Raw genomic sequence first — 17,484 nt, 5'->3', positions numbered from 1 at the left:
AACAGTGCACAAGCATGACCAAAAATGAGTGACTACTTTAACAGAGGTGGTACAGTCAAACCTCGTTAGTGCGTCACCCGGTTAACACGTCACTCCGCTTACCGGATAACTTTTTGGAAGTCCCAATTATCGTCAGACAGGAATTGGCACAGCTATGGCCTACTCCGTTTAATGAGTCACTCCGCTTATCAAGTCATATTTTTTGCTCTCCCAAGAGTGACTCATTATCGAGGTTTGACAGCACATAGTGTGCGAATTCAGGAAAATAGGCAAGAAAATTAGACTGAATTGGAGAAGGACGGCAAAATTCGTATATGCTTACAGGCGGCAAAACCATAAATGCACCTCTCGGTTTCCACATAAGTATACCGCAGAGGACAGGCACATCTTCATCACGATACTTACATAACACGAAAAAAAAAAAAAAAAAAAAAAAAATCAAGCATGTACCATCTTCACTTCAAAATATGAAAACAAGATGGCAGCACCAGCAAGAACACGAAGCAAGTACAATTCCGACAACATAAATGCGTTAAAGCTACACACGCACCGAATTCCTGCATGTACGGATACGGGCGCGGTAGCCCAGGTTGATAAGATACTCGCCTAAAGTTAGAGGTGTCGCGAGTTCGATACCTTCGTCCTTGTCAGCAAAACGTTCCTGACACAGGGGTACAACAGAAACTGCGACGTGACCGCCGAAAAAATTGCTACCACAGGGAGTCCCCCACCGAGAGGTTAGCGCATCAACCTCTCGATGAGTGTAAAAACAAGCCTGCCGTTCGGAAACGGCAATAAATTGTAGGCCCCGGCCTAATTAGCCCTCGTGTGCAGAAAATGACAGTGGTGCGACAAAAATGATCAAATGTATCGATTGTTAGAAATTCCGCAGGGGAATGGGAATTGGGTACAAGGTGCATGAATGGTTAAGCAGAGTTAGGGGTCCCTCCTCGTATTCCGAACTATAGGGTGCCCCATGAATTCGTGAATAGTCTAAAAATTTATAAGGAATGTGAAGGAATTGGATTTGAATGCGGTTTGCGGAAAAAAATTATTCTAACGAAGGGGGTTTTTTCCTTAAGTAAAAAAAAAAAAGTTCAGTTCAAATTTTCGTCGATAGAAGGCGCTGAAAACGAGTCGAATGATTGATTAGACCTAAACATTTCTTCAATTTTTTCATTGTCCGAAACGTTTGCAAAGTTTCAGACGGTGACTCATGACTGATGTAAAACAACATCAGCAATAGTGCTTCATCCACCAATCTCAAAATTACAATGAAAACTATATGGAAGTATCAGTGACAGGAAAAGGCCCGAGTGGCATTGTGGTAAGATGCTCGTCTACCATCGTGAAGGTTGTTGTCAGGGTCCCGGGTTCGAATCCAAGGGAGGATATAGATAAGATATTTTCCCTGAAAAACGAACTCGAGGCGACCACCGATAGATAGCGCCTTCACTTACGACCCATCTCACTAATGGCAGTAAATTGCAATACAGCGATATGGCTAGAGTTGGTGTTTGGTGAAGTAGTAGTAACAGGAAAAGGTTAGAAATAAGCGGTTAATTTTTTACACCCTGCATTTTATAACTCTGATTAATATATTTCTAGCGGTTTATTTTTAAAAGCGCTATCTATCGACAAAAAAAGCATCAAAATTTTATCAGGACTTTTTTAAATATAATTTTTCCAAAAATAATTTTGAAAAGAGTATAAAACTGAAGTAAAAATTATTTTTTAGTTATGGTAATTATGTGATTATAATAAGTAATGACGATTGTTTTTTAACAACAGTAATTATTTTCATAACAATCATAAATAGCCAAGCGCTCGCATATGTATTAGCTGTAAAAATTTTTAAAATAAATTTGCTCCATGTTACTTCATAAGTGAGTGTATACATGAAAAATCGTGTTCGGAAAATTCACTGATATAGTGGTGAGTTGGTCACTCTGGAACTCTCTCGCTCGGTAATTAATATCGCCAGTGATCCACTCACTTATACAGTTATTCACGCGAACGATCATTTACTTACTCACACGGTCACTCAAGCGCTTGCTCACACGGGCACTCATTTACTCACACAGTCACCCAGTTACTCACTCGGTCACTCAATCGGTTACTCAATCACTTACTCCCATGGTCAATTACTCGGTAATTTACTCACACGGTCACCCAGTTACTCACTCGGTCACTCAATCACTTACTCCAATGTTCAATTACTCAATCGATTACTCACACGGCCATTCAATCGCTTACTCACATGGTCACTCACTCAATCTCTTACTGAAATGGTAACTCACTCTGTCACTCATGCGGTTACTCACTCGCTCGCACATTCACTCACTTGTTCAATAAGTCGACTACTGCTTTACTGGTGACGAACTGTTGTTGGCGAATTTTCCCAGCGGTGATTTTCCCGTAAATCATGAAAAATTTTATCTTTTACGCATAACTTTTTTTTTAAAACGTAAATATTTTTTTCCTCTCATTATTCTTCGTTGTCAGGAAGCTTCTTCCATTTCCAAAATCATAATTTCAAATCAGACAAAACACAGCTCCATGATGAGCTAATAGAAAAGCACGCATAATACAATATAATACCACCATCATCATCATCATAATAATACACAAGCTAGCAATACATACACACGTGTATACACCAACAACAAAACGCCGATTTAATACAAAATAAATATTTAAAAGTGTCGAATATTTCCCAAACATTTCTCAATTCCTAGAAAAGCCGAGACATAAAAACTCTCTCTCTCTCATATATATCTAACAAAGAAAAAAAAACCATATACAAATATGTGCTTCATGGCACATACCCTTTAAGCCATTATTATCATTATTTCTTATATACATATAAATATATATTTATATTATTATTATTTGCCTCCAAAACGTTTATGTATACGTCCAGGCCGTAAATCTCTACCAAGGCTCCCTTATGGAGTAAGAAAAAAAGTAATAAAATAATATTTGGATTCTTAACAACAATAGCCACTATTCGGGTACGAAAAAACCATTTTCATTTTACTATTATTATTGCTGTATGTATTCGGCATTCCAGGCCGTTTCTTGTTTTTTATTTCTTTAAACAGAGAGAAGGTCGATACCGAGTGTGACCTTCCCCTACTAAAATGAAAGTAAAAATATATAGGTATAGGTAAAATTATATGTGGAGATGCGAAGAAAAGAATGGAGAAATAAGTAAGAAGAAGTCAACTTTTCTCTTTTCCCATATGACACAGAATTTTTTTTTTTATAGGAATAATTTCGCCATATTACGGCGGCGACGTCACAATACTCGTACATTTGGTGTCCTGGTCATAATTTTGTTGTTTTGTTTTTTTGGTATTAACCCTAGTATATATAAAGTGAGTGTTTCGCTTCAGAGGTAGTACGGCAGCTATGCTACTAGGCACCATCATCTGCAAATCATCTCTTGGATCGTCTATATTTAGGATTAACATGAAGGTACAGTACTGGTGAAAAAATAAAAAAAATAAATAGATAAGAGATAATTAAAAATTTAATTATATTTATGAATTGAAAATAATAGTATTGATGAATTATTTGTATAAATTAATTACAATTTGTTTATGGGAAAATAATTTCAGATATTTTTAAAACAAATCTCTGAGAAGTTATAGAAATTATTAAGATTTTTTTCGAAATTTATTAACAGTTTTACTATTTATATTATAAATTTTGTACATGAAATTTATTATTCTATTTTTGAAAATGCAATTTGTTGCTCTTTATTTGGATATTTCGACTAAATTATTTACTATTGATAATTTTGACTAATTTTATTCATTTATTTATTTTCTATTTATGCCGAAAGAATGATTTGTTATAACCATTACAAGATGTAAAGAAATTTCTTCAAATTTATAAATTTAAAAAAATTTAATTTTTTTTGTCTTAGAAAATAACTTTTGATGTTTTTAAGATTTGAGACAGATTTTTTAGACTTATCTTTTACTTTTAACGATATAGAAATTACTTTACAAATTTTACATCGAATTAATTAATAATAACTATTTATATTATAAATTTATATATGGGATCGACAAATTCGTCCATTCCCTTATTCAAATTTGGAAAATGCAAGTTGTTCTTATTTATTTGCATATTTCGACTAAATTATTTACTATTTACTTATAGGCCTATTTATTTTACTTTTTAGTTAATATGATGAAAGTACAATTTGTTATAGCTATTGTATTTCCACTAGCTATAACACCTGGCGCTGCCCCGGTTTTCTTCAATGAGGCTTTTTGGATAACGTGATATCTCCCTCTTTCTTTGAGGGACAAACCGTGTTCAAGTTAACTAATATGGCGACTTCAAAGAGAGAGAAGGTCGATACTGAGTGACTTTCCCCTACTAAAATAAAACAAAAATATAGGTATAGGTAAAATTATATGTAGATGTGAAGAAAAGAATTTTACTCATGGTAGAAACAAATCTAGATTTAAAGAAATGAATATATTGTTGTTGTTTTTTTCAAGGGGTGCTAGGTATCTCGATCTCCCCTCGAACTTCAAGTTATCCATCTGCCTGTTTCTGCTTCAAAAAATGCTTAATTAAAGCTGTGGAATTCCTTCGATGTACTTTACGGGCCCATAATTAATTTTAAAACCGCCTAAAATATATGAATTTATGCAATTGAATATTAAAAGACAATTACGGAGACATTAATTTTCCAATTACGGAGATTTAATTTTAAGATTGAGAAGATATGAATAAAAAGTTGAAATCACAATGTTATTGCCTGGATATCCAACTCAAAAGTAGGTCCGGCCAATTAACTTTATATTTACTTGTGAGCTTCGTATCTCTAAGCTAATTCAATATTTCAAAAATTGAGAATTCAACATTGTAAAGGCATATACACGTCTGAAACACATCGCTAGGAAACCACGGTAACCAAAGTAAACGGTCCGAAAGTGATTGTTGAGGCCCAAAAACCATTGTTGCCCGACAGTTTTTAGCCCATTTCGTGCGTTTGCCCCGCTTTGGCGAACTTTTAAAGTAGCCTATCGTTTAAGTGGGGTCCCATTTGGTATATATGCAAAATTTGGTGAAGATCGATCTAAAATTGTAGATTTGTAGAGAACACACATTTGATATTTGTAATCCTTCGCTTTTAATTATAGGGATTATTTTGTGAATTTTAGATGGAAATTTATAAACAATAGCTATTTATATTATCAATTTTGTATATGGAATTGATAAATACATTCAATATTATTCTATTTTAGAAAATGCAATTCGTTCTTATTTATTTGACATTTTTTGACTCATTTCCTCAAAATTTAATAATGATTATTTCGACCAAATTACATATTTCCTGTCGACTATTTCGACTAATATTATGTATTTACGTAGTTTTTCGCTAATGTGGTGAAAATAGAATTTCCTATAGGTAATTACATCTATATTATAAGATGTACAAAATGTTCTTAAAATTTAAAACTGTTTTAAAAAATAGTTTTTGATATTTCTTATTTTTCGTTTTGAATAGTAAAAATTATTTTAGAAATTTTATATTGAAACTCATTAGTTAGGAATTTTTTGTATTATAGGGAAATTCGTTCAATGTTATTCTTCTTTAGAAAATGTTGGTTGTCGTTATTTATTCGACCGAATTCTTCACTATTTACTATTAGCTAATTTGACGAAATTATGCCTTTATTATATTTTTTGGCGATTGTAATAAAATTACGATATATTATAGCTATTAGTATGTTTATATTATAAAGTAAGATACAAAGTTATTGAAATTTTAAATAATAAAAAATATTAAATTTCTTTTTCCTAAAAGGTATTTAGTAAATGTGATGTGGGAATTTATTTCTAATTCTAATTGTATTCTAATCTTACTTTTTTATAAGTATATGGAAACGAATAATTATTTTTACGTTATTTCATTTCTTTATTATTCTATTTAATATTATTCCAATTCGATGAAAATACGATTTGTTATAGCTGTTATATTTCAATTATAAGATGCAAAGTTTTTAAAATTTTGAATCGATTCATTAACAATAATTGTTTATATTATAAATTTTGTATATGGAATTGACTATGAAATGAATTCATGCAATGTTATTTTATTTTGAAAAAATACAAGTTGTCCATATATCAAATGTATTTGACAAATTTCTTTGCTATTTACTATAGACAATTTCGACTAAATTACTTACTATCGACAATTTTGACTAATAATGAGTATTTATATACTTTATAGCTAATATGATGAAAAAATACGATCTGTTATAATATTTCTACTATAAGATATTTACAAAATTCCAAAAATATGTTTAGGTGGGACATTTTATATTATTGCGTATAAGATAATAATTATTATGCATAATTAATTATATTATGCTATTATATAATTATATTATGCTATTATATAATTATGCTATTTGCATTATTTAAAAACTGCATACGCCAGTAGGTACTGATACTATACCATTGTTTTCTTTTTGATTAAAATTAGATTGTATAGATAATAATTCAAAATGTAGTTTTATTGTTGGGATATTATAATAATAGGAAAAATTACAAATCTCTGTCTTAATGAGGAACTATAAACACAACTTAATATTATTATTGTACACAAATGCAAATGAATGATTAATGCATACGAATGTACAGCAGTACAACATAATTAATTTTTTATTTTATATTGTTTGTGTTTAATAACTTTGTGTACATACGAAATGTTCTATCGATTCACAAATGGTTTGAAAAATTATAAAAACTAAAAATATTTGTATTTAAATGCAATTTTCGGAAAAAATTTTCTTACAAAGAGGGGGGGGGGTTTGGTATAGAAAAAAAGAATTAGTTCGAACTTTTTCGATAGAGGGCATTGCATGAAAATAAGAAAATCAATGATAATATTTAAATCGAGTCCAAGAAAATGCAGTCTTCGATTAACGGCTCTTTTCGGAATTTTCGTGTTACTGGCGCTTACATTAGTTTAGGTTTAAGCTTTACGAACATTTCGGTCACAGAAGAGATTGAAGAAAGGTTCAGGTCCAAAATTCTATGATTTGCTTTCCTGCAGTACTTTGTGCCAACAAAAATTTTAATAATTTTTTTTCTGTATTCCCCCAAAAAAATCCACCTTGAGAATAACTTTTCGTAAACCCCATTCAAATATACCAATTTCTTCCATTTTTATGCATTTCGAAACTATTTACGTACTTGTGGGACAACCTGTAGTTGTTGAAATATTCCGAGGATTGGCGGTTTTTCTTCAATGATTGCTTTCATTTTAAATGAAGCCGTACAAAAGCTGCATCAGTTCGTCCATGGCAACATAAAGCCTGAATTACTTCTTAGGGGAGGGGGGGGGGCGCATGAAAACTGAATTATTTGATGAAAGGTGAAGTGAGTTGAATATATCTTTCGAGGGCAGTATAAAAGTTGAATTATTTCGTATTGGGCCGTAAAATAAAGGCTAAATTAGCCTCTTTGGAGGGTCCCATAATAAGTCTGAAATAATTTCTATTCGAGTGCCAAACAGAAATGATAAACGCAGATAAAAATCTTTATAATTATTTTTTCTAATGCTTCAGGATGAATATAAATCTTTAACCCTTTTGTGACCATGGTGCCACAAATGTGTGGATTGCTTTTGCATAGTGTGGAATTTATTTATTTTTTTGACCTCAGAGAGTTAAGCGCTGACGTAAAGGGTTGTGTAAGTATTGAATTGGAATATTGCGAATATGAACTGGGGGGGGGGGGGCTTTCATCAGTGAGCAGCACTTAAATTTAAACTTTCAGGGTGATTTTTAAATTTTTAAGATGCCTTCCAGGAGAAAGTGCCTCCGGAAAAGCGTGATTTATTACATAAAATTTAGCAACAAAATTCTGAAAAAAATTCTTAGTGAAGATGATTATATATATATATATCCCGCATCATCTGGAAAAATGTGAAAGAAATTAACAATTTCTTCACACAAAAAAAATAATAAATTGAAAATTTGGAAAAATAAAGATTTGCTAACATTTATGTTTTTAATGCATTCTTTGGATATCAAAAATGCAAAATTATTTTGAAAATTCAAAAAATGAATGTTTTGGTCTAGTGCCGGACTCGTGATGCGAGGATCCGGGTTCGAACCCCACAGTGGTGGTCGGCTGAAGTTGGTTTTCTGTGGTTCCCAACTTCAAGGCGCAAATGCGAGCCGATCTCCCCGTTAAAAAGTCTCGCCACAGAGAGCAACAGTCCTACAACGGTAAATCATTCAACCATAACACTTCACTCATAGTTAGTAAAACTGGGGGCAGATGACAGCACTACACATAACAAGCATTACACAGAAACAAACTTTACGTCAGGTTGCACTACACGTACACGCACATTCCCGCACGTACCGATTCGTTGTGGGTTCCGCGGGGGGGGGGTTGCATGTGTGGTGTAGCAGTAGTAGGTAGGGGCTCGGGGATCAGCCACCTCGTTGGGCAATTTGCCTGTTGTGGCGTTGTATTTGTATTTGTATTTGTATAAACAGTTAATAGGTTGTAGTTTGCGCGCACATAATCTTGATTCAAACTAAAGTATATTATAAATGCCAAAATTTCTAAAACGTCTCACGTATTTTACGTTCCACATAAAAATTTATTTGTTCCTTTTTTTCGTATTCAAAATTTTTATAATAGAATTATGTGGAAATTCCAGTCAAATCGCGGTTAATAAGTGAAAATTCAAAATTAAAGTCTTGAAAATGAAAACGTAGATAAAAAGTATCGAGAATTGATCAAAAATTCAGAATTTATTTATCATATTCTCACTGACAACAAACTAAATAACAATGGTTTTCAAATCAAACATTTTGAATTAGATATTATACTTCCTCCAAATTTTAAACGAATTATTTTCATTCATAGGTGCTATTTATTTTGTCTTGTCTGTCTCTGGGTCACTGCGCATTGGTCCTGCAGACATTGAAAAACCCAGACGATTATGGTGCATCACTGCAGTTTAACAACCAGGATGTAAGTGACGAGCAATATTTGGTTTTTTTATGATTACCAAAATTTACAATTAGCAATTCATCAAGTGATGTACAATGTTATAAGTTAGTCTAAATACAGTGAAAACTGATAGCCCAGGGTATTGTGCTGTACTGGTCACTTATAAAAAGGCAATTACATTGCAAAAACGCACACGTAATATGTATTTCTTATTACATGTCTATTTTTATAACGTGACTACCGTATTACTATTAATATCAAGCGATAGGGAGTTGCTCCAGATGAACTTGAATATAGGCTAATGAATGGAGCACGAGTTTCCGCTTTGACAAGCGAATGGTAGCTCATTTTGGTTCGAACAACCCACGTTTCCCTTACGAGTGAAATAGAAACACAGCAGACATCCATTATAACGACAGTTCACAATCACGAGGAAACAATTACTGGACGTTGAGATGTTATAACGGACTTCTCGTTGTAAGTGAATTCCCATATTTTGCTCTGTAAGGTTAGAAAGTTGTTGGAAATTGCTGCTTTATCTGCATTAAAACGCCTTTTAGATGAACATGAAATTGAATTTTTAGTCTCACACACATTTTGCATAGAAATTTCGTATTATCAAAGCTATTTAGTCGACCAATTGAAAAATTAAAAGCTGACTTATTATATTACTGCTCACTTCCATGGTTGCATGGACTCGTCACAATTTTCTCGCTAATTGGAAAGTTTTTTTTAGCACGATTTTTTTTTCAGTTATTCGAAAACGCCTTTAAACTGCAGGTTCTGGTCCCGTGATCTTAGTCACTGAAAGAGGCAAAAGTCGAATAGGGCGAAAAGGGCGCTGTATCCCCCGGGTCGATAAGATACTCACCTAAAATACCAAAGGATGTTTAGAGGTGTCTCGAGTTGCCTTGCCAGAAACTTTAAGAACATAGAGGTACAACCGTAACGTGACGACAGGAAAAGATTGCTACAGCAGGTAGTCCCACACCGAAGCGTTAGCGCACCAACCTCTTGGTGAGTATAAAACAAGGCTGTTGTTCAGAAGTTAGGAATCGGCAATAAATTGTAGGTACCGGTGTGCAGAAAATGATCGCGGTGAGACAAAAATTACCAAAGGATCAAATAATTACATAGCCCATGTGTATAGTGGGGAAGCCCGAAAATAAGACGTGGTTAAAACACTTTTTAATGGACTTTTCTGTGTCTATTATTTGTTACAAGTACCCTTACAGGGTACTTTATATGAGAAAAGTGTGTTATGATGGTCATAATGTCCAATTCTTGTAGAGAGACAAGGAAAACCGGTAATTTTTGGGAAGTCTTTTGACGTTATAGTGAATGATTCCTAATTTTCAACTCGCGACGACAGGATATATTTTTTTGGATCTTTAACATTAACGGTTTGACAATCACTCGTTATAGCGAGATTCTCGTTATAACGGACTTCTACTATATTATTCCTGGTGCTCCTTGGGGTAGGATGTAAAGTTTGACTTTTTATTTTCTCTTTTTTTTTCTGGAGAAAATAAAGGTTCCCTCCGGGAAACTCCTATGGGGGAACATATATATATATATATATAGATATGAAGTTATAGTACTTCTTACTGCATTATTCCCGATGTAACTAGGATCACCGATTCTAGAATTCTCATTGAGGAGCGGCTTAGGATTTCTCAACATTGTTCAGCGGTGGTCAAAATATCAAATAGAATGTTCGGGTGGGAGTTTCATTTTTAAAAAAATCTCTTCGCTTTCTACTAAAGTCATTCTTTCGCTTTTTCGAGGCTTAGTTCGTTCTGGACTAGATTATGTCACAAGGTTTTGGAGACCAACACCTAAAGAGGGACATAGACTTAGGTTGGAAGCGTGCAAAGAAGAGCGACGTGTGCTCTCGTTGGTACAAGGGTTTTGAGCTATGAAAAAGGGACTTAATTTTCTGAATATGTTCACATTGGAAAAATGCGGGTGTCAAGTGATATGAATGAAGTAATTTAGTCCAACTTATAGTCTAACGGATGAACTATGAGTAATTGATGCACCACCAATCAACTGCTTCAACAAGGGGACACCAGTATCGTTTATTACGGGACGATTACAGATTGTGATGTCGCAGGGGGTTTTCTCCAATAGGGTTTCCAATAAATGGAATACCTCACCTCCAGGGGTCGTGAATTCTAACACGTGAATTCTAACATACGTTTAAAAAGAAGTACGATAGAAATAGTCGGATAAATCGAGAAGCTATACATACTTAGATAAGGCAATCATAACATTTTTTATGGGCAATGTATTTTATTTTATCATAATCATTTGTTTGTATTAGTTTTATTTTGATGTGTCATTAGTTTTTTCGAGATAATGGCTCATATTTTGGGTTGCTGCTTTTTAATTGTATTTGTGGCATCCAAACTGTTTATGAGCATCTTTTTTTTCAGTCACCTCGTTGAATATTTTACCTGTTGTGGCCTTTGTATTTTTTGCAGTTCTTTGATCACTTCTTTATATCTCTCTTCGTTGAGACGAAGCGATGGGATGATCTGGTTAGGAGGACGCCTCTGTATTTGTCTATCAGGGGCATTCATTGTTAAAACATCACGGAAACTTATTAATTTTATTGTACTTTATATATATATATATTTTTTTTTTTCTTTGATTAATATGCTAGAGCATATTATTTTGTCCAGAATGCAAACAGATTCACGTGACAGTACATTTCTCCGGAATGCTGCAGCAGCAAAAAAGAAGGAGGATAATGATCACAAAAATGTCATGAAAAATAATTAGCTCGATGAACTTCATGAGCCGATATCGAGATGTTTTTGCGGAAATACATGGGTTTTGGTCCCTAGTCTCGGATACATTTTGCTTAGTAGGATTTCGTTTTGATTGCGCAATGAAATTTAAATGCGGTGTATAATAATTGAAAATTACCAACAGTTGAAGTCATTTTTTTGTGTGCAGTTCCTAAAAATGGAGATTTTCAAGATGATAGAAACTTACCAACACAGCGGAACTACATCTCCGTTATCGGAAGTTTCAGCACACGGGCACCGACAGTACAAAAAGTTAATTTATTTATTTTTTATAAATACCATACCCCTCAAAAAAGATACGTTAAGAAAAACTCGTGTTATTTGAAACTTTTGTTATTGGAAGTAAACTTCTAAAGCCAATGGTTGCAGATTATTGTTGTTCTTGCACTGACAAACAATTGTTACTCGATGAGAATCAAGCTGTATTTTTGCACATAACCGTCACCTAAAAATTGCAAAATTGATTACAGAAGCTATTTTAAACGCCAGGAATCTCAGTAGAGTTGGTAATGCATCATGCTTTTGCATTATTTTTTTGAAGGCAGGATCATGTCTCGAGTGGTAGCATGCTTGCCCGGTATGCAAGAGGGCCTGGGTCCGTGTCCCGGCGGAGACGAAATGACTGTTCTTTCCGAGTTCACCTCAGCATAATATCCGGAAAATAACTGTTTCCTTGATTTACCAGTAAATTTAAAATATTAAATGGATGGAGAATTACCTCAGCGCTTATGTGCAGAGTCAATTCTGAATTTTTATCTTCGAACTAGCAGCAAGCGTCTATAAGGCTAAGATTACACAATAAAAGTTTGATAAAAGATCTTTTACAAAACTTGAAAAATTCAACCAATAAGCGCATTGGTTGCATTCGAGCAAATTTTCTCATTGGGTATATACAATATACTGAAGTAATCTTTTTTGTTTTCTCCAATTGATTCGCACATTTTTTTATTATTATTATTATTATTTGGTTGTAATTTTGTCTATAATGCTATTTCTCTTGAGAATTGTGGTATTACATCGTCCAAGGCGCTGTCTGCCCTTGTTCTCATATTATTTTGCATATTAATGTTTTTATATCCTTCTATTATTCCGGAAAGGGTCTGCGAGATGCAAGTCCAGCACCTACAGTTATTGGCCTAATTGTTATACACCTGGGATCTCTTTCTTTTTCGTACTTTTCAGGTGGACTTTGTGGCGGATACGATGGGAGAATGTGTTGGCTTTCTGCGCCTAATGGAGTGCATTGGGCCTCCGTGGGAGGTTTGACTTTTTTCCTACATGCTCCCTATACGTTAGAGGTTCCTGTTGGAATGTTAACGTAGGAGTGTGTGTGGTACTCGGCCTTAGACCCTTTGAAAAAATGCAAAGCTACGCATTTAAAGGGTCAACCATCGTATACACTAATCGATATAAAATTAGACGAAAATCTCTCCCTCTCTCTTCCATTGAATTTCCATTCAAAAAGAAAAAAAAACAACTCACTTTTACACTCCGTTTTTAGTTCTGAATTAGCGATCTTCCGCCAAGTGTAATTTAGTTTTCATTATACTTTATAAGGACAATTAATTTAATATGGAAAGAACGCTGATTGGTGACTTATTTAGATATTCCACTTCCGTCTCAGAGAGCTGCAGGCAGAATTAGGTGTCTGTAGTTCATGGATCCCCGGGAAAAGACCGAGCTTCTTCTAGGGAGTGATAGCAGAAATCGCTCTTCAAGACGACGTCGCTTTTTGAAATGATGATGTCCATGCTCTCTTTCTGAGTTAAAAAACTGGTAACCCCCTATGGCTGAGTGACGAGTCATCGATTGCTCGAGTTTTTTAGTAGCCATTTCTTCGTCAAATTGGGCATAATAATAATCAGATGACAGTCATGCTCCAAAAATGAATTAATTTTGGCATTAACCCTTTTCAGACCTATGTCGAGGCGGAATCGACAGGAAAAAACGGTACTTCATTATTATAACTGCCTCTTACGGTTACCGAAAGGCATCTAGATATTATCTTTTGTGTTTTTTGGATGGCGTAAATGTACAATACATAGCTTATATTAGCTTGTTAAATACGAAAGCTAATTCTGGATAGGCCTTCTCGCAATCGTGAAAGTACAAACTATAAAGTGCCAATGATGTATAGAAAAACCTCCGGACCACAAGGTGTTAGTATGATGTTCTATGTTGATTTACCAGGGGTGTTTACCAGGTATAAAGGTAAGAATGAGTAATTTTTCGTGTTTGGTACACTAATACCTTTCAACTCTTTTTCATTTGAAGACTATCCAGCACGGGAGAGTTTCTCGTTTCAACTTTAAAAACTTTAACAAGTTTGCCAACTTTAACTGAAATAATTCCACTTATATTTTTCCTTAGGAAATTGGGAATTACAATTTCGGCTATAATGAAGGTCATTTATCTGGAGGCTCCTTCCGCAGAGAGTCCGGGGACGTCTTCGGTAACAAAGTCGGTTCCTACGGCCTGAGGGACGCCGACGGCCGCGTACGCATCGTTAGCTACGTAGCCGACGCGAACGGGTTCCGCGCCGACGTCAGGACGAACGAACCCGGAGTCGAACCACAAGACCCGGCTTCGACGACCATCAACAAACCCGTTCTAGTCCCCAGCGGGAAACCCATCGCTCCAGTCGTAGCGGCCCCACCACCATCGCCACGTGTAGCCGTGGCTCCACTGACGCTACCGATCGCACCACCGACATACCAACAGGTGTCCTATCAACCCCTGGTCAAAGCAGCACCGGCACCAGTGGCACCAGCAGCACCATACGTGCGCGCAGCCGTCTTCCCATACGCAGCCGCAGCAGCTGCCCCGGCACCGATCGCGTACCAGAACTATGGGGCGTATCCCGGTGCGTATTATGCCAGCCCCTACAGTAACAAAGTCGTGGGCACCTTGGGGGCACCCACGCTGCAGAATTACTACGCTGTAGCGCCTCCTGGGTACGCATTACCGTACGCGGCAAGCGCTGGTGTCAAATCTCTACCCGCGTATCAGCCGTTAGGCTATTCGTAACGTGTTCAACGCCTCTCTTCTAAAACAAACAAAAAAAAGGGTAATAAATTCCATCGACACCTGTAGATGTCGCGAAACGCCATGTTTAGGCGCGTTAACACTAACGAGAAGATTGCTGGAACATTGATAAGAAGAATGAATGTGGTGTGATCTCATGTCGATAGATCAATGCAATGTTCAATCAATGTGTGAACACTTGTGATCTCTTTCTTGAAGTGAATTTAGTCATGGGACTCATGTAAAGACAATGGAATGTAAGAAAAATAGTGTCAATGTTTGTGTCATGATTTTTTTTTTTTCGATACGCCATGTGAGAAGTCGAATTTACTGGAAATCACATTCACTCAAAATTCATATAAATTATAAATTTCTGTTCAAAAAATGTTCCTTCAAATTTAATTTTTGGTTTGTTTTAATTTATTTTTTCACACCTTTGAACAAAAAAAATTTACTTCATGTTATTTATATTCTTTTCCATGTTTCAAAAAAGTTTTAACTTCATTGGTGATTTCTAGGAATATATATTTTTTAATATAGTGTGTCACTGATATATATATATATATTTTTACTTTTAATTTTTTTGTGTAGATTTTGTTGTGATTTTGTGATTGATTTGATAGGGTGTTTTATAATGAATCGATAGCGTTTTTTTTTGTGAAATAAAGTTTTACAATTATAAGCTTGTGGGGATTTTTTTTTTCCTTTCAATTTATTTGTACGATATTAACTACACTGCCACACATGCATATTCCTCTCGGGAACTTCTAACGAATTGGTACATTTTTGAGTGTACGTGTTGTGAAACTACCGCGACGTTTGTTTGTGTATAATGCTTCTTATAGTGCTGCCATCTATTTTTTGGAACCCCGATTGAAGATTCGTACCGTTGTAGGCCTGCTGCTCTCTGTGGCGAGACTTATTAACTACATTAGGCAACAAATCCTGACAAAGGTTTTGCTTACGAAACAAAAATACTCATTGCTCGTGTAATTTGGTGTGCTGAACCAAGGCTTCTGCACTGTTTGCCATAAAAGTCATTCAGACTACCTAGCAAGTTTGCCACATTTTGAAACACAGCATCCTATTTCGTTTCTTCTTATTTTGGCGTAGAATCTTCCTGATTGGCTCACAAATAGTGATTGGATGTGGAGAATAGAAATTCTCAATTCTGAGCCTTATCACATCATTTCCTCACAACGATGATACTGGCACGAGCAGGGAATTTTTTTCCCTGAATATTCCGAGGGAAAATGGACTATTACTGACGTCACAAGCAGACTGCGGAGGCCTTCTATCTGAACACGAATTAAATACGTGAAAGTTGAATTGGCTACTAATTTCCATAAAATTACACATCCATAGGTGTCAATGATTCCGATTCACCCGGAAGCATTCAGATTATTTCAGTCATTGAAATCTTCCGGCCGGAAAACCACATTGAGAAACTAGGATTTTAAGTACGAGAAATCGACAATTGTCGGCAAATATGGTGGCAAAAGTAAGCAAAGTCTCCAATTATTGCTAAAATTGCCAATGGCGGGAGCACTACTGCAAATCACAGTGGATTAAAAACAATTTTGTTAAAAAAAAGGTTTAATATGTGTGCGTGTGTGTGACATGTGAAACACAATATTGACATTTATAGTCGCAAATTTTCATTTATAAGTTGGCAAAATAATTTTAATGCTTGATTCAATGAAGAATGAAAGATTCAAGTAGGCTTCGTTGAAAATACGGGAAAAACGGGATATTTTTATATGAAAAAAATCGGGATGATGGAAAACACACGGGAACGTCCCCTGAAAACAAGTTGCATGGTCATAGCACAGTCCCAAAAAAATCTCTCTTTTCCTTTGCACGACATGATTTCTTCAGTACGGAATATTTCATCACGTGACAAAGTGCAGATTTTTCAAGTCTGGGAATTAATACCTATGCACATTTAATTCTTGTATGGTTACACAAATACTAATTATCTGTAGAAGAGAAATGTCCATAAATGTTGCTTGAAATAGAGAAACTTTGCGTTATGATTCGTGCTGCCCCCTATCAAATAACAAAAGTATTTGTTATAAATTCTTCAAGTAAAATTGACTGTTGGCTTTATACCGATGTGCATCATGAAAAACAACGATATGCGGTATGATACCATGTATTTTTTTTTATGCTGCGTAGGATGTAAATCTTATACGACATAATACTGGTTAATATATTTTTATGTTTGCCAAAAAATTAACAACAACTGACAATTTTGGATGAAAACACCTTTAGCATATGGATATATGACCATTATACCAGTTGAATCAATTAAATTAAGAAAAATGAATGCATGTTCTATGTATCATATGTACTCTCTCCACGAACACTTTCAGAATTCCTCAGGAGATATCAACGGAAAACTATATTCATGCCATATTGAATTTAATTACGTACTGCCTAAGCTTATTTTGTTTGGAAAAATCTCAATAATGTACTTCACGCATAATACGACTGTTGTATGAATCAATTTCTAGACATCGCTTTTTACATGCACGTCGGTTATAACATACACTTTTGAAATCACCAAGGTGGGTATGCTATAAGCGAACTAGACTGTATTTCTTTCATTAGTTGTAGATTTTCATAAATTTAT

The 17,484-nt window shown here is 34.9% G+C and overlaps 1 protein-coding gene across 1 annotated transcript; it reads left to right on the top strand.

Annotated features, from left to right (window-relative positions):
• Window positions 1-3,393: 3,393 nt before the first annotated feature.
• LOC149089099 (uncharacterized) lies at window positions 3,394-15,529 on the top strand. The gene is made up of 3 exons (XM_089237238.1): window positions 3,394-3,480; window positions 8,923-9,030; window positions 14,196-15,529. The coding sequence occupies exons 1-3, from the start codon at window positions 3,415-3,417 to the stop codon at window positions 14,850-14,852; spliced, it is 831 nt and encodes a 276-aa protein (XP_089093364.1). The 5' UTR covers window positions 3,394-3,414; the 3' UTR covers window positions 14,853-15,529.
• Window positions 15,530-17,484: the final 1,955 nt, after the last annotated feature.

The sequence above is a fragment of the Pholcus phalangioides genome, unplaced genomic scaffold (genome assembly GCF_987345545.1).
Source record: "Pholcus phalangioides strain wild (caught in Gottingen) unplaced genomic scaffold, Ppha-v1.0 ptg000002l_1, whole genome shotgun sequence".
Classification (NCBI taxonomy): Eukaryota; Metazoa; Arthropoda; class Arachnida; order Araneae; family Pholcidae; genus Pholcus; species Pholcus phalangioides.
This window is presented reverse-complemented; position numbering and strand designations above follow the sequence as displayed.